We start from the raw sequence: 18,815 nt of genomic DNA on the forward strand, positions 1-18,815 counted from the left end.
CTAGTTGAGAGGCATCTCCTTATTTTCTAGTTGTCACTACAAAAACCGCTGCTATAAATATTTTTGTACATATAAATCCTTTTCTTTTATTTATATATTTGGAGAATAGTAGTGGTGTCACTGAGGCAAAGAGTATGCACAATTTAGTGACTTTTAAATGAATAGATCCAAATTGCTTTCCAGATTAGTTGTGCCAGTTCACAACTACACCAGTAGGGCATTAATGTGTCTATTTCGCTCAGCCTGTCCAACATTTGTCATTTTTCTTTTTTTGTCATCTTGGACAATCTAATGGGTATGAGATAGAACCTCAGAGTTGCTTTAATTTGTATTTCTTTATTTTTTTTTAATTTTTTCTTTTTTTTAATATATATATATATATTTGATTTAAACTTTCAATTACAGATTCATTCCCTTCCCCCCCTGCCACCCACCCTCACTGGGGGGACAAGCAGTTCATTATAGGTTGTACATGTGTGACTAATGCAAAACAATAACATAGTAGATGTATTGTAAAAGACTGACTATATTTCCCTCCCTCCTATCCCACCTCACACTTGTTCTATTCTCTACTTTGATCCTGTCCCTTTTCAAAAGTGGGTGCTTCCGACTTCCCTCCCCCCCAGTCTGCCCTCCCTTCCATCATCCCCCCTCACATCCCCTTACCCCCCTATTCTCCTGGAGGGTGAGATCCCCTATTTAGTGTATATTTCCCTCCCTTCTCAAGCCAGATTCAATAGGAATAAGGTTGACCTATTCCCTTTTGCCTTCCTATTCTTCCCCTCCATTGTAACCATTTTCCCTTGCCTCTTCTGTATGAGATAGTTTGCCCCACTCTGTCTCTCCCCATCTCCTCTCATTATATTCCTCTCACCTCTGAATTTCACCTTTTAAGTATCATCCCTTCTTGTTAAATTGGTCCCGTGCCCTCTATCTATGTATACCTGTAAATGTATATACACATTCACATATGTATTCATATATATATATTTCTAATCCCTTCAACTACTGAGAAAAGTTTCATAGGTTACAATTATTATTTTTCCATGTAGGAATGTTAATAGTTCAACTTTGGCCAGGTGGCTCAGCGAGCAAGAGCACTGGCTCCAGTGCCGGGACGACCCGGATCAAATCTGGGCCCAGACACTCAGCACCACACCCAGAAACAACAACTGGCCATGCAACCCCGAACAAGCCACTCAACCCCGATTGCTTAAAAAAAAAAATAGTTCAACTTTGATAAGTTCCTTATGATTTCTTTTACCTTCTCATGCTACTCTTGCTTCTTGTATCTGAATGTCAAATTTTCTATTCAACTCTGGTTTTTTCAACAAGAATGCTTGAAAGTCCTGTATTCCACTGAATGACCATATTTTCCCCTGAAACATGATACTCAGTTTTGCTGGGTAGGTGACTCTTGGTTTTAATCCCAGCTCCCTTGACCTCCGGAATATCATATTCCAGGCCCTTCGATCCCTCAGTGTAGAAGCTGCCAGATCCTGGCTTATCCTGATTGTGTTTCCACAATATTCAAATTGTTTCTTCCTGGCTGCTTGTAATATTCTCTCCTTAATCTGGGAATTCCGGAACCTGGCTATAATATTCCTAGGAGTTTTCTTTTTGGGATCTTTTTCAAGAGGTGATCGGTGGATTCTTTCAACCTCTATTTTGCCCTCTGGTTCTAAAACATCAGGGCAGTTTTCTTTGAGAACTTCCTGGAGGATGCTTTCCAGGCTCTTACTTTGGTCATGGCTCTCAGGCAGTCCAATAATTTTTAAATTATCTCTCCTGGATCTATTTTCCAGGTCAGTGGTTTTTCCCATGAGATATTTCACATTGCCTTCTATTCTTTCATTTGTTTGGATCTGTTTAACAGCATCTTGATTTCTCATAAAGTCATTAGCTTCCATTTGCTCCAATCTAATTCTGAATCAATGATTCTCCTCTGAGCTTTTGAGATTCTTTTTCCATCTGGCAGATTCGACTTTTTAAGGCATTCTTCTCCTCATTGCCTTTTTGAGCCTCCTTTGCCATTTGAGTCAGTCTGTTTTTTAAGGTATTATTTTCCTCAGTCAGGCTGTTGACTCTCATTTCATAATTTTCTTGCATTGTTCTCATTTCTCTTCCCAATTTTTCCTCCACTTCTCTTATCTGCTTCTTAAGGTCCTCTATGGCCTGTAACCAGCTTGTATTTTCCTTTGAAGCTTTTGGTGCAGGAGTTCTGACTTCACTGTTTTCCTCCTGTTCCATGCCTTGCTCCTTCTTATCCCCAAAATAGGAGTGTAATGTTGGAATCTTCTGTCTGCTTAGTTTCCTTTGCCTGCTCATTTTGCCACTCAATGATTTGACTTTTGGGCTTTTTGCCACAGTAGGACTCTGCCACCAGACAGGGGAGTTTTCGTCCCAAACGCTGGGGTTTTCTCAGCTGCCGGAGGTATTAGATGGGTGCCCTCTCTGAGGTCTCCACACGCTCTGGCAAGCTGGACCCACACCCCAGGACCTCCACCCTAGACTGCAATCCAGATCCAAGCAGGTTAAAGCAAGAGCGATTACCCTCAGACTGGTGCTTGGTCCCCCTACACTCTGCAGGCCAGGAGCTGAAGCCGCCATGTGGCGCTGGCAGGCTGTGCTGGCATCTCAGCGGTTTCTCGCCCCGGGGGTAAAAGCCACGCACTCCCACTTCCTGGGTCCCAAAGTCCAGATTCACTGGCCTCTCACCTTGTCCTTCGCATCTCTGTATTGATAAATCTGGAAACGGCCACAGCTGCTGCTGATCTGGAGTCCCTCTGGCTGGCGGCTGGTCAGGCCGCCCTGGGGCTAAAGCCTCTGCGTGGGTCTGGGCTCACTCCCAGAGTGCTGCGCTGGCCGATTCCTGCCGGCCTGCCGGGCTGTCCTCAGCGGGAGGTTAGCTTCTCTGTGTCATTTTGTGGGTTCTGCAGCTCCAAAGTTTGTTTAGAGTCCCCTTTTTACATGGATTGGGGAGGGTGGAAGCCGGAGCCACGGGAAGGTCGTGCTTCTACTCCGCCATCTTGGCTCCACCCCTCCAATTTGTATTTCTTTAATTGGACTTTTATCAGAGAAGTTTAAGGCAAAGGCATCTCCCCTAAGTTAATTATTTCCCTTCTGTCTTTAGCTGAACTAGTTTTGTTTTTGCAAAAACTTAATGTTATGTAATCAAATTTAACCATTTTTATTGAGCTGTGATTCATTCTATCCCTTGTTTGATCATGAACTCTTCCCTATTTGTGCCCTTTACCTCTCTGATTTTGTTGAGGTCTATGCCGTTTCTAAAAGAGGTACATCGTTTGACAGTTCTTTCAGTGGTGTATAAGTGTATCTGTCCTTATAGCTTGTTTAGAGTTGACTTTTAAAAGTTATTTTTGCAAATTTTCTGGATGTGAGCTAAAATCTCAATTCTGTTATAAAATTTACATTTCTTTTACTAGTGATTACTTTTATTGAATTTGGTCAAAAAAGATAGGTTTTTTAATTCCTTCAGGAAGAGCTTTAGAAATAAAATAGTATGTGAAATTCATTAAAGTTTTTGCTCAAATTCATTAGTTTCCCCATATAGCTATTCTAGTGACCCTTTTACATAGATAAATGGTCATAAAAGTGAAGCTACAGTGTGGTTTTAATGTATAACAACCTAGTCACAAATCTGATATTTTACCTCACTTTTGGGATATGGTGAGTATGACTGCCCATTGTAAGGGCTTTGTATGGTTTAAGTGCTAAGAAAATATAAAATGTTCATAGATTGCTTTCAAATTACATAAATTTTGGAAGAGAAAAATAGGTTCTATTAATTTATATAAGAAAACAAATTTTTTCAGTAGTGCCCTGAAATACTTCATTATTTTTTCTAAAATCTTAATAGGACTTTAAAACCAGAAAGGATCTTAGAAATCTAGTCTAAACAAACTCATTTTATAAATAAAAATATTGAGGCTTATCAGGTTAAATAATTTATCCATTTCCCTTGGCCCACTTTGTACTTCAGCCAAGCGGGAATGCTTCCTGATCTTCTGCTGTCTTCTGCCTGTATACATTTACAAATACTTTCTCCCTTGTCTGATAATAATAAATATTTATTTCACACTCAAGGTTTATAGAGTGCCTTACTATAGCCCTATGAAGTTGTATAGATAATTACTACATTACAGGCCTTCTTACTATTTTTCTCTTTAACTTCTCTGTGCTACTGAATGTTCCCCATCTGCTTTTGATATCTTTCTTACTTGAGGCCTGATTTCTGTGCCACATATTTTCCCCATGCTGTGGTCTTTTAGCTTTTTCCCCACTAGAAGTGATTTTTCTCTCTTATTGAATCTCTTAGGCTATTCTCTTTTTTTTTTTTTTTGGAGGAGCAGTTGGGCTTAAGTGACTTGCCCAAGATCACAGGGCTAGTAAGTATTAAGTGTCTGAGGTAAAATTTGAACTCAAGTCCTCCTGATTCCAGGACTGCTGCTCTATTTAGTGCACCACCTAGATGCCCCCAGGCTATTCTCTTTTATCTCTTCTATGTATTTCACCATTTTCTAATCTGTGTTACTTATATAAATCCTGCTTCAGATACTTAGTAGATTTGTGACCCTGGGCAAGTCATTTCATATATTTCTTAGATTCAATTTCTTCTTTTTTTTTTTAGCTTCAATTTCTGCATCTCCAAAATGGCAATAATAATAGCACTTATCTCAGAGTATTGTTGTAGGGATCATGAGATATGCAGTGTACTTTGCAAACTTTAGAAGTACTATATGCTACTTCTGATTATATAGAAAGTGCTTTAAAAATATATGTATCACTTTAAAATGTTCATATCTATATGTATCACATATATACACAGATATATATACATACACACATATATTCACACAGATGCCAGTCATAATTATCTTACTGTCCAAAAATATCTTTTTAAAAAAATTTATTTTTAGTTTTCCACAAGATTTTGAGTTACAAGTTTTTCTCTCCCCATCTTTCTCCTACCCCCATCCCAAAATAGCAAGCCTACTGAATACCCGTTCCCCCAATTTGTTCTCACTTAAATATCCTCCTTTATTCTCCCTCCCACCCCCAACTTTCTAGTAGAGCACGATGGGTTTTTATACCCCAGTACCTGTATATCTTATTTCCCAGTTGCATGCAAAAAAATTTTTTTTAAACATTTGTTTTTAAAACTTTGAATTCTAGATTTTTTTCCTTTCTTCCCTTCTCACCCACCCCCACTGGGAAGATAAGCAATTCAATATAGATTGTACATGTGTAGTTACCCAAATCATTTCCATAGTAGTTATATTGTGGTAAACTAACTATATTTCCCTCCATCCTATCCCCCCCCCCCACTTATTCTGTTATCTCCTTTGACCCAACCCCTTTCAAAAATGTTTGCTTCTAACTACCCTCTCCTGCAATCTGCCCTGCCTTCTATCCTCCCCCTCTTATCCCCTACCCCCCTATTTTCTTGTGGGGTAAGTTACCCAATTGAGAGTGTATGTTATTCCCTTCTTAGGCCAAATTCAATGAGAATTAGGTTGTCCCATTTCCTTTCACCTTCCTGCTCTTTTCCTCTGTTGTAACAGTTTTCTCTTGCCTCTTTTATATGAGATAATTTACTCTAATCTGTTGCTCTCTTTCTTTTCCCAATAAATTCCTCTCTCACCTCTTAATTTTATTTTTTAGATATCATCCCTTCATATTCAACTCATTCTGTGCCCTCTGTGTATACGTGAACATACAAATGCCCACATTCACATATATATATATTTAAATACACGTACATCCTCCTGTACATACATATACATATATATATTCCCTTTAGCTATCCTCATACTGAGAAAAGTCTTATGAGTTACCATTATTGTTTTCCCATGTAGGAATGTAAATAGTTCACCTTTTATAAGTTCCTTATGATTTCTTTTTCCTGTTTACCATCTCATGCTTCTCTTGCTTCTTGTATTTGAAAGTCAGATTTTCTGTTCAGCTCAGGCTTTTTCATCAAGAATGCTTGAAAGTCCTCTTATTTCATTGAATGACTATATTTTTCCCTGTAGCAATTATACTCAGTTTTGCTGGGTAGGTAACCAAAAAATAATTTCTCAAAACCAATCATGAATCACGAGGTATTCCTTCAGTCCTGTTGGTACCTTGTTCCGGCCTCTTAGTATATTAAGCAGCTTTTAGCTTAGATTTAGAGATGTATTTTTCTAAGCAATTTAATAATTATGTTATTACCTCAAGTAGATATTTACCCTATTCATTTCCATTTCATAATTAAAGACATTTAGATCAGCTGACCTACACCATTCTAGGATCTTGTTCTTTTCATCCCTTTAATGCCCCAATCAGTCACTCAACAAGTATTTATTAAAGACCTGCTGTGTACCAGGCACTGTACAACACTATAGAGTTACAGATACAATAAATGAAATAAGCCCTACTCAAAAATAGTTTGCATCTAATGGAGGAGATGGCAAGAACATGTATAATATGTACAGAATAAATATAAAGACAATAAATATAAATAAACACTAGTTCATTTGTGTGGGAGGGCACTGGTGGTTGAGCATTTCAGGAAAGGCTACATGTGGAAGGTGGTGCTTCAAATAGGTCTTAAAGGAGGAAAAGGATTCTGTAAAGAAGAGGTGAGGTTGAATGGGGGGGGTCCAAGTCAATTTATTATATCTCATCCACTAACTGAAGATGCTTAGAACTGTGGTTAGGGGAAAAGTATTTTGCAAAATTTAATTTACTCGTCTTTCTGCCATTCTACTCAATCAGAGAGGTTCCACAGATCACAACATTGTCTTCTCTCTGGGTGCCATGGTAGGCACCTGGCATCATATTCAGTTTTTCTTTCAAGTGTCATATTCTCTTTAATCTAAGTAAAGCGTTTATTGTGTAAAACACAGTAATAGTAAATATGTGCCAAGCACTGTGCTGGAATACAAACACAAGAAAACAAATACCTAGGTGTCTTATAAATGCCTGTTGACTGACTGATTCCATAAAATCAACATCTTTATAGCAAAACATACAAGATGGTTCCTGCTGTCTAGGAGCTTACGTTTTTTTTTTTTTTTAATTTATTTTTATTTATTGTAAAGGAGCTTACATTTTAATAGTGAGAGGAGGAGGAAGAGGGGAAGAATAAAAGGGGAAGAGGGTAAGAGTAATCTTGTCAAACCATTACAAGCATTCTAGAGAAGGAGTTAAGCCAGGAGTGAAGTGAACGACATAGTTGTGGCTCTTCATGAAGTGGGGATCTTGGTCAAGAACTCAGCAGTCAGGTAGCAGGCCTCAGGGTGGAAGCATTCCAAAGGGGACAAGGCAGCTGGTGGGAAATTGAAGCAGTTTGGAGAGAGAGTTGGGCTGGGAGCGAAACGATCCTCATGGCTAAGGATCCTTAAGAAATAGTGATACTAAAAGAAAATGGAATACTGAAGAATTGATTTTTTTTTTCCCCCTTTTGGAGGGCGATTGGGGTTAAGTAACTTGCCCAAGGTTACATGGCTAGTTTTTGTGTGTGTGTGTGTGTTAAGTGTCTGAGGCCGGAACCGAACTGAGGTCCTCCCGACTCCAGGGCCGGCACTTTACTCACTGCGCCACCTAGCTGCCCCGAGAATTGATTTTCTTATGAAAGCAATGTTATGATTGTAAGATAGAAATTTCCCAGACTGTCCTGCAAAAACCTTTTAGCTTTCAAAGATACTTTGAATCTGTATACTTGATGTAGTAATATGTTAGTGTAAAATACAATGCCCCTTATAACATCTTTCTCAGGGGACTCACTCAGTATTTTAGGAGCTTTCCTGAGTCTTTTGACTTTCTGTGGAGATCATACTGTCTCTTTGTTGATTGCCCTTGCCAAGCGGATACACCTCCTTTTTTGGTTATAATCTCTGATGAATTCATACTGACCATGTCAAAAAAAAAAAGTCTGAATCTGTATTCCATCACTTCTTTCTCATGAGCTGCATTTCATTTAGAATTGTGATTGGACAACTCTGAGGTGTACCACCTTAAAGCTATCAGTTTGCCTAATATGGCAGGAAGGGAAAATAATAAATGTTGGAGGGGGTATAAGAAAATTTGGGACACTGATACACATTGGTGAATTTGTGAACTGGTCAGAGTTTTGGAGAGCAATTTGGAACTATGCCCAAAGAATTTTAAAACTGTGCATATCCTTTTGATCCAGAAACACCACTACTAGATTTGTATCTCAAAGAGATCAAAACAAAAAGAGAAAAGGACCTATTTGTATAAAAATATTTACAGCAGCTCTTTGTGATGGCAAAGAATTGGCATTGGAGGGGATGCCCATCAATTCAGGAATGGCTGAACAACTTGTGGTATATGATTGTAATGGAATATTGCTGCACTATAAGAAATGAAGAGTAAGATGATTTCAGAAAAATCTGGAAAGACTTATGTGAACTGATGAAAAGTGAAATGAGCAGAACCCAGAGAACATTGTACATAGTAATAGCAATACTGTGAGATGATTAACCATGAATGATAGACCTATTCTCAGCAATACAATGAATGATCCAAGACAGTTCCAAAGGACTCATGATGAAATGCTATTTGCCTCCAGAGAAAGAACCGATGGAGTCTGAATGCAGATCAAAGCATACTATTTTTCACTTTCTGTATTTTGTTTTGTTTTTTTCTTTGGGTCTGTGTCTTTCATAATGTGAGTAATATGGTAAAATGTTTTGCATGATTAAATGTGTGTAATCTATATCAAATTGCTTGCTGCCTCAAGGAGAGGGGAGGTGAAGGAAAGAGAAAATTTGGAACTAAAAAAAAATGTTGAAAATCATCTTTACATGTAACTGGGGAAAAAGAAAATATTAATATTTTTTAAAAAGAAAAAAATAATTTTTATCTTAGGACAAAAATTTTTTTTATAATATTGCTGTTATTATGTGAAGTTTTCTCCTGGTTCTGCCCTCTTCTCTGTATCATTTCATGTAACTCTTCCCATGTTTTTCTGATACCATCTTATTTCCTATAGCACAATATTTCATATATACCACTGTTTTTAAACAGTACATTTTATTGATAGCATTTCCTCTCGATAATAGTTTAACTGTAAAAACACACTTACAATCTCCTACCTCTCTCCCAGCCCCCTCCAAAAACATTTTAAGTAGAACAAAATGCTTTGTTAAGGATACCAAATTTACAGATGTAGAGTTGAAAAGGGAGCCTTTAGAAGCCATCTAGTCCAACACTTTGCTTTTATAGATGAGGACCTCAATGCCCAGAGAGATGAAGTGGCCTGTCTTATGTAGATGGAAGAAGATCTGGGATAAAGATCCTGGTATTCTCATTCCAAGTCTGGTATTCTTCCTATTGGACTGTGTGGTCTACTTTAGGATATCTCCACATGTAGATAGCTAGATTGTGATAAGATTCATTGAAAGATATAACAACACAGAACTTAGTTTGACCCTCTGATTTTTAATGTAAAGCAAAGCATACAGCAGAGGAAAATGCACATACGTGCACATGCACGCGCGCATACACGCACACACCCCTATCAAAAGGTATCATACCTGTATTAACACTACACTGTAGGTTTAAGTAGATTTTTATGGTGTAGGTTAAAGAAGGCCTTAGTTTATAACATTGCTTCTTTGTGAAATGTCACCTACATTTCAAACATCTAACTTAATGTGAACATAACTTATATTCAGGTTCTGAGGATTAGTATTCCTGTTTGAGGAATGAAAAGTTTTATATACTTTGCTTTTCTCAAATATTGATTTTATGATTTTTCTTACAGCATAAGCCCTGGATGCTCATCTCTCCACTCTCTAGTAGCTTCCCTTTTCTGGAGAAATTATATCACACTTTTACTGAAAAGGCATTTTGATGATATTTGCATTGGTTATTTATTATGCTTGTAAGAAAGATAACATGCCCATTTGTAATAAGATCTTTTGGGAAGAACGAAAATGGCGACTGGATTGAGGAAGAAGTGAGATGAAACTTAAATTATTTCTCAGGTTTTTAACTATAGTCAAACCTTAGTTAATTTGAGTTTTATTCAACTTGTAGAAAAATGAGAAAATTTAAAAGAAAACAGATTTATTCAGAGATTTAGTTTAAAAGAAAAGAGTTTAAAATTTAAGTATAGCTATCTTCTGTATACTTTACATTGATCTCTTTAGTCATTATTTTTATTATTATTATTATTATTTGGCCCCCCCTTTTTTTTTGGCCATTTTGGAGGGCAGTTGGGGTTAAGTAACTTGCCCAAGGTTACACAGCTAGTTTTTTTGTGTGGGTGTTAAGTGTCTGAAGCTGGAATCGAACTCGGGTCCTCCTGACTCCGGGGCCGGCACTTTACTGACTGTGCCACCTAGCCGCCCCGATTTAGTCATTATTTTTTAATATTTTATTTTTTCCCCAGTTACATGTCAAAACAATTTTTAACATTCTTTCAAAAAAAAAAATTGAGTTCCAGATTCTTTCCCTTCCTCCCTCCCTGAGATGGTAAGCAATCTGATATAGGTTATACACATATAATCATGTAAAACATTTCCATATTAGTCATTTTGTGGAAGAAAGCTAGAACAAAAAAAAAGTAAGTGAAAAATGGTATGCTTCAATCTGCATTCAGACTTCATCAGTTCTTTCTCTGGAAGCAAATAGCATTTTTCATCATGAATCGTTTGGAATTGTCTTGAATCATATTGCTGGGAATAACTAAATCATTTGCAGTTGTTCATCATACTGTATTGCTGTTATCATGTACAATGTCTCTGGGATTTGCTCACTTCGCTTTGTAATTAGTTCAGGTAAGTCCTTCCAGGTTTTTCTGAAATCATCCTGCTCATCATTTCTTTTAGCACAACAATATTCCATTACAATCACATACCACAAGAAAGAAAAAACAACAAAAAAAGTGAAAATAGTATGTTTCATTCTGCATTCAGACTCCATAGTTCTTTCTCTGCATGTGGATAGGATTTTCCATCATGAGTTTTTTTAAATTGTCTAAATTATTATATTGTTGAGAAGAGCTAAGTCTGTCAAAGTTGATCATCACACAGTGTTGCTGTTATTGTGTACAAAGTTCTGGTTCACTTCACTCAGCATTAGTTCATCTTAAGTTCAGGTTTTTCTGAAATCCACCTGCTCATCATTTTTTTTTTCCAATTACATGTAAAGATAGTTTTCAGCATTCACTTTTATAAGATTTTGAGTTCCAAATTTTTTTCTTCCTCCCCACGACCATGCAATCTGATACTTACAGTCCTATTAGACATATTTCCACATTAGTCATGTTGTGAAAGAAGAATCAGAGCAAAAGGGAAAAACCACAAGAGGAAATAGTATGCTTTGATCTGCATTCAGACTCCATAGATTTTTTTCTGGATGCGGATAGTATTTTCCATCATGAGTGTTTTGGAATTGTCTTAGATTGTATTGCTGAGAGGAGCTAAGTCTGTCAAAGTTGGTCATCACACAGTGTTGCTGTTACTATGTACAGTGTTCTTTTGGTTCTGTTCACTTCACTTAACATCAGTTCATGTAAGTCTTTCCAAGTTTCTCAGAAATCTGTCTGCTCATCATTTCTTATGGAACAATAGTATTCCATTACATTCATATACTACAAGTTGTTCAGCCATTCCCCAGTTGATGGGCATCCCCTCAATTTCCGGTTCTTTGCCACCACAAAAAGAGCTGCTATAAACATTTTTATACATGTGGGTCCTTTTACCTTTTTTATGATCTCTTTGGGATGCAGATTTAGTAGTGGTATTGCTGGATCAGAGATTTTATAGCCCTTTGGACATAGTTTTAAATTGCTCTCCAGAATGGTTGAATCAGTTCACAGTTCCACCAACGGTACATTAGTGTCCCAGTTTTCCTACATCTCCTCCAATATGTCATTTTCCTTCTCTAACAAATTAGCCAATCTGATAGGTGTGAGGTGGTACCTCAGAGTTGTTTTAATTTTCATTTCTCTAATCAATAGTGGTTTAGAGCATTTTCAGATATCTGTCCATAATGATTTCATCTAAAAACTACTCATTCATATCCTTTCACCATATAGCAATTAGGGAATGACTTATACTTTTACAAATTTGACTTAATTCTCTATATAGTTGAGAAATGAGGCCTTTATCAGACATAATTGCTGTAAAATTTCACTCCAGTTTTCTGCTTTCCTTCTAATCATTGTTGCATTGGTTTTGTTTTTGAAAAACCTTTTAAATTTAATATAATCGAAATTATCCATTTTACATTTTATAATGCTCTTTTTCTTCTTTGGTTCTAAATTCTTCCTTATCCATAGAACTGGCAGATAAACTATTCCTTGCTTCCCTAATTTGCTTATGGTATCACCTTTTATGTCTAAGTCATGTCCCCAATTTGACTTTATCTTGATAAATGGCGTGAGATACTGGTCTACACCTAGTTTCTGCCATACTATTTTCCAGTTTTCCAAGCAGTCTTTGTCCAGTAGTGAGTTGTTGGATCTTTGGGTTTTTTAAACTAAATTACTCTGGTCATTTACTACAATGTATTGTGTACCTAATCAATTCCGCTGATCTGCTACTCTATTTCTTAGCTAATACCAGATTGTTTTGATTATTATCATAATCAGTTAAAGCTGCTATGGCTAGGCAACCTTCACATGTATTTCCAAATGAATTTTGTTATGATTTCTTCTAGCTCTGGCACTGAATAAGTAGGCTAATTTAGATTTGTCATTTTTATTATATTAGCTCAGCCTACCCATGAACAATTAATATTTTCCCAGTTGTTTAGATCTGAATTTATTTGTGTAAAAAATGTTTTATAACTGTGTTGATAAGAGTTCCTGCATTTGTTTTGGCAGGTAGATTCTCAAGTACTTTATAATGTCTGCAGTTATTTTAAATGGAATTTCTCTTTCTATCTCTTGCTGTTGGACTTCGTTGGTAATATCTAGAAATGCTGATGATTTATGTGGGTTCATTTTCTGCCATTTTGCCAAAGTTAATTATTTCAACTAGTTTTTTAATTGGTTCTCTAGGATTCTTTAAATATATGATCATATAATCTGTAAAGAGTGATAGTTTGGTTTTCTCATTGCCTATTCTAATTCCTTCAACTTCTTTTTCTTTTATTTCTATAGCTAGCATTTCTAGAACAGTATAGAATACTAGTGATGATAATGGGCATCCTTGTTTCATGGAACCCTGTTCTCTTAGTGAAGGCTTCTAGCTTATCCCATTGCAGATAATGCTTGCTGATGGTTTTAGATAGATGCTACTTAACCATTTCAAGGAAAGCTGCATTTATTCCTATTCTTCAGTCATTATTGAACAGAAAAATAATCTTGTGAATGGATCCCCAGTCATAAAGTAGATTAAAATTAGGTTCAGCATAGAGCAGGAAAGAGGGCTAAATAACATTTTTAGGATGATACTTAAGAGATTAAAGGGGAGCAAAGATTTTTCTATTTGTCATTCAGTTAATCAGAACCTTGTGTCTTCTGGTTAATTGAGATTTTACTTTAAGTCTTAGTGGTGCTTTCATTACTAATTTTTTAAATTTAGAAAACTGTTTATAATGATGTTGTCTCCTTTATTTTTAATCATCATTGCTAATTAGTCTAGAGTACATTCAAATTATAGTAAAAAGTAAGGCAGATGCTTTGTACAATGACATAGAAAGCTAATCCTATGTGTATCTTTTAATTGTTATTGTATAATTTTTTAAGCCAACTTTTCTAGTGTATCAGCCTAAGATTTTCCTATTCTGTGAGACACTACAATTAAAATAGCAGTTACAGAGCACTTTAGGTATCTGTCTTTTTTTTTTTTTGTATCTGTCTTTAACAATAAAACTGTAATGATTTTCCAGGTGTCCCTGTAATAAGTATTTTTTTTTTTACTTCTTTTTTTTGTTTCTGTTTCCTGCTTTTAAAGCAGTTACGATTATTAACTTCTTTGAACCTTTAGAAAGTAACTATTAGGACATGTATATAGACAGTATCTACATGCTACATTTTGTAGGATGTAAATACATAGAGAATACTTCATTTGTGAAGATTACTATTCTGTTGAATCTTCTCCATTTATTGAAATTTTGAAGTTTGTTTCTCAAATTTTTAATGAACATTAGCATCCTTCACTGGGGTGTATCTTTGATCTTGTTTACAGTTCCCCCAAGAGCTAACCAGTGTTATGTCATTCCTTGACCAGAAAGGAACATTTGCAAACATTGTGTGGTGGGCTTTTTTTTTCCTCCCCTAAGTGCTGAGCATGATACCTACATTGGAAACAGGGGACTAGCTTGGAGCTAATCTCTAACTTTTTGTTGGTCAGGGTTCCTTGTCATTTAAATCTAGAAACTTAATAACATAGTGTATGAATGTTAAATTTCTGTTAAATGTCTAGGAATCTGTTTTTTGGGAAAGTAGAATAAGGGAAGATTTTTGACTGGCCTAAGGCTGAACTCTAGGAGGCTCTAAAGGAAAGTTACATTAAAATCATTTCTTTAAGATTCCTGCCTTAGTTTGATTACTGTAAGATAAAGAATGTATTGTATTAGTTAAAGAAATAATAATTGACACTATCTAGGATTGCATAGTGATGAATTTATAGTCTGAGAATCAGTAAAATAAAGGTGGTATGCAGTGACCTCTCCTAAAATCTCATCATTCTAAATTTTTGATCTTATGATCAAATCCAGATCCACACTTTACCACTTATTAACTGTGTGAGCTTGAGGAAATCACTGTAATTCCCTGGATCTGTTTTCTCATTTGCAAAATGAAGGTGTTGCTCTTAGTGCCTTCCCTTCTGTTAATTATTTCTTATTTGTGCTGTATATATAGTTGTTTGTATTTCTTCCCCATTAGACTGTGAGCTCCTTGAGAGCAGATGCTATTTTTTGCCCTTCTTTGTATTCCCAGAGCTCACTGTGCTACTTGCCACATAGTAGGTACTTAATACTTGTTTACTATAATTCTAAATTTAATTTTAAATCACACTTCATTTTGGACTTTGCTGACCCACCCAGTTTCCTGAGGTTTCTTAGAAGATATATCCCATCGTAGCATATAGTTCAAGTAACCTCCTAGTAAAAAATTACTGTTTTGAAAAACTTTATGGAACTTAGCCTTTTAGCTCTCCACAAAGAGAGCTCTTTGTAAAATATAGGAAAACTTAACTTTATCCCCAATATATTGGATTTTTAGAGCTTGGAAAGGATAGACCTCTGTAATGGGGGAGCATATCTTTCTTTGTTGCTTATTTGGTCCACTGAAATTGTGGATAACTTGCTTAATTTCTTCAGTGTGTGTGAGAGAAATTACAGCACAGAAAGGGTTATCCCAGGATGGACACATTTCTCAAACATGTCAGAAGCTGGAGGAACGAACACCTTATCAGCTGTGCTCTTTCCACTACTCTCAAATTTATGAATTAACTTAGAACTTGTAATTATTTTCTTACAGAGCCAGAAGTCTAAATTGCCCAATATCTTGGCATCTAAAATTTAATTTTAAAATTGACTAACATACATATAATAATGCTTTTAATAGTTAAAAAAAATCTTACTTGCTAAACTTGTATGGGATTTAATTTTAATGGAAAATTTTATTTTATATAGACTATTGTCTTAAGCTAAGTTCATGAGTTTAAATTGGTACTCTTTTTATTTCAGAAATACATGCCACAGGATTTAACTATCAGAATGAAGATGAGAAAGTTACATTGTCTTTTCCTAGTACACTCCAAACAGGTAAGCAATGTCAGAATATTCAAAAAAGTTCTGAGATATACAATTTGTTTTTTATTCAGAATATCTTGATTTTTCAATGTTTTGTATTGATTAACTTCTTGAAGATAAATGTTTAGTTGTCATCCAATAATATATGTATCCCACATATTTCTGATCATATATGTATATATGTATAAGCATTCAGTTTCAAATTATGTTATGAATTGTTCATTTTTAGTAAATTAAATATTATGGCAGATGTTTTGGAAGATTCAGGTTCATTGAAACTAGTGCAGCTCTTGGGTCACCAGAGTTTTCTTTTTTTTTTTTTTCTTTCATTTTGGAAGGGCAATTGGAATTCAGTGACTTGCCCAAGGTCACACGGCTAATAAGTGTTAAGTGTCTGAGGCTGAATTTGAACTCAGGTCCTCCTGACTCCAGAGCCAGTGCTCTATTCACTGCACCACCTAACCACCCTAGAGTTTTCTTTTTAAATGAAAGATGAACTGAGAAAAGTACTTACTTTATCATGTTTTAAGTGGATTATCTTGTGTAATTTACTATAGTTTTGAAAGAATGTGTATAAATCAGAATCATGTTTTTCCTCTGATTTAAATTTATGATTTCAGAGATGTTTTATCTTAATTTCTGGCTGATCTTCCCTCAAAAAATTTTTTTGCATACCAGGAAATTAATGGTCTACAATATGTATAAAATAAAGGGTGTCTGCTCTTTTAAAACAGCCTCGCAGGGAATCCTTTTCATGAGTCAGAAATCCTTTTGTAATGGACATTGTCATTCCAGAATTTATTTGCTTTGTCAGTTTAGATGGTATCAGATTTTCTTAAAGCAGGTCCTACCTGTGTTTTAGAAGGCAAGGTATAGACTGTTACAACTAAAGTAATGATATTCCAACAGTGAAATATTTATTTTATGTTTATACCTTGTTGAAACCTTGCCAAAGCAATATTGGTCTAGAAAAATCTTGAGTGACTTTGCAAATTTCTTCCCTAAACATTTGTTTATAGGCAGGTTTGTTCTTCTTGAAGATTTCCTTTATAGTTTTACATCTGTATCTAAATACACATACAGTATGTGTATATATGTATACTTTATCATCATCGTCATCATCAATTATTGCCTAGGCATTTATTGCAAGCAGTGAACTCCTGAATGGGTTGCTCAATATTTGTTGAGATTTTACTTTCCCCAAGTTTTATAATTGGAAAAGCACAATGTGGGCTACCTCCTACACTTTCCAGTTTGTTTACACAATCTTTGTGTTTTGGCAATCTTGTCAGTCATTCTAAAATGCTTTACACACTTGGTGTGGTCCTTGCTGAAAGTTGAACTGGAAATAGAAGTTTGGGGAGAACCAGTCTTGGAGTTCAAGGACAGAATCTGTACTGTGTGGATGATTGGTGGTGATGTCTCTTTTCTTTTCTCCCCAAAGTTTGGAAGGGGCTACAGGGAATATATTAATGGATTATGTGCCTCTCAAGTGCCACTTGTCCTGTGCTAGTGGAATTCTATTTATATGACTGGTATTCATGGATTCTTAAATAAATTTCTAATTCTAATGAAGAATTAATTTTTTTCTATTAAGTTGAACTCTAGCAGCATATAGATAAAATTATTTTAACTTTGTCTATTTTACAAAGTTTTTAGTAACATGTTACTGGGTAGTATGCTTTCCATCTATAATAATAAAAGCTAAAGCTGTTATAGTACATAGTTACATAGTTTTATTCATTTTTGTTGAATAAGCTCCGGTTACTGTGATTTTGGTCCAGTGAAGATAGAGCTACTCCCCAAAAAGGTGAAAGAATTTTAAACAGAACATTACCAGACCATAAGAGCTTTATTCTATCTCTTTTTGCCTGATTATTAAGATTTGTGTTATTATATAGTCTGTATTATTATGGGTTCCACACTTGAAAAGGACCTTAGATATTGAGTAATCTGGTTCATCCATTTTATAGTTGGTCAGTAATTATTTAAATGCCTGCTTCGTGCTCAGCATCAGGGGAACAAAGAAAGGTAAAAGACAGTTCTTTTCAAGGAGCTCTTAGTATAATGGGAGAGACTACACAAAAAGACCTATGTACACACAAGGTATAGACAGGATAAATTGGAGATGATGAACAGAGGGAAGGTGCTAGCATTAAGGGGGATTGGGAAAAGTTTGGAGAAGGTGGGATTTTAGTTGAGACTTGAAAGAGAAGCAAAGAGACAGATGATGAAGGTGAGAGTTCCATATGTTGGGGACAGCTAGAGAAAATGCTCAGAGTCAAGAAAGGGAGTGTCCAATAGATTGCAGAGAATGTGGTGGGATGAGTAAAGTGTTAAGACTAGAAAGGTAGAGATTGCAAAGGCAATATTGCAGTTCTTCCTGTCATAATTTTTATTATCATTTGTTGCAAGAATTCTAGCATTGTGTCCCCATGGTTCTTTATTTTATCTTCAAAAAAGAAGGGATAGGACTAGATTCTGACAATTAGGGGAGAATGATACTAGAACTCATTTGTTTTTTTGTTTTTGCTTTTTGGAGGGCAGTTGGGGTTAAGTGACTTGCCCAAAGTCACACGGCTGGTAAGTGTGTCAAGTGTCTGAGGTCAGATTTGAACTCAGGTCCTTTTGATTCCAGGGCTGGTGCTCTATTCACTGCACCACCTAGCCGCCCCCCATTTGGCATTTCTGTACTGTCAATTTAAATCTGACATGGCTTTCTTGTAAACTAGCCATCAGGAACTATAAGGTGAATTCCTACAAAATGACTTAGTGGTTTGTGTTTTATTCATTAAAAGACAGTGTTTCCTTATCCCCCGCTAGCTTCCTAGCTTTTTTCTAAAGTCCAAGCTATTTAAGAGTCCAAAATGAAATACTTGGGAACAGTGTGTTGATAGATAGAAATTTAGGTTGCTGCTTTAAACAGTGCTGTGGATGGTTTCTGGGGCCATTGTCCTACTTCTTTAAAGAGCACCTAATTCATTTTAAGAGAAACAATATCTGTTTTTAATTGATTTAAAGCTACTTGGTATAATCTTTATTTTCAAATTCTCTTCTAAGAGACT

The 18,815-nt window shown here is 35.8% G+C and overlaps 1 protein-coding gene across 2 annotated transcripts in view; it reads left to right on the top strand.

The window, feature by feature from the left end:
* NPEPPS (aminopeptidase puromycin sensitive) overlaps positions 1–18,815 on the top strand; it is an 85,055-nt gene that overhangs the window by 17,164 nt on the left and 49,076 nt on the right. For both annotated transcript variants that reach the window (XM_069064287.1, XM_069064288.1), the window contains one exon: positions 15,685–15,762. In XM_069064287.1, coding sequence (XP_068920388.1) covers positions 15,685–15,762 — 78 coding nt within the window. The remainder of the gene's footprint in view (positions 1–15,684; positions 15,763–18,815) is intronic.

Source organism: Petaurus breviceps, unplaced genomic scaffold, assembly GCF_028583685.1.
Source record: "Petaurus breviceps papuanus isolate PSGF00001 unplaced genomic scaffold, PetGlider_PUasm1.0 90630, whole genome shotgun sequence".
Taxonomy (NCBI): domain Eukaryota; kingdom Metazoa; phylum Chordata; class Mammalia; order Diprotodontia; family Petauridae; genus Petaurus; species Petaurus breviceps.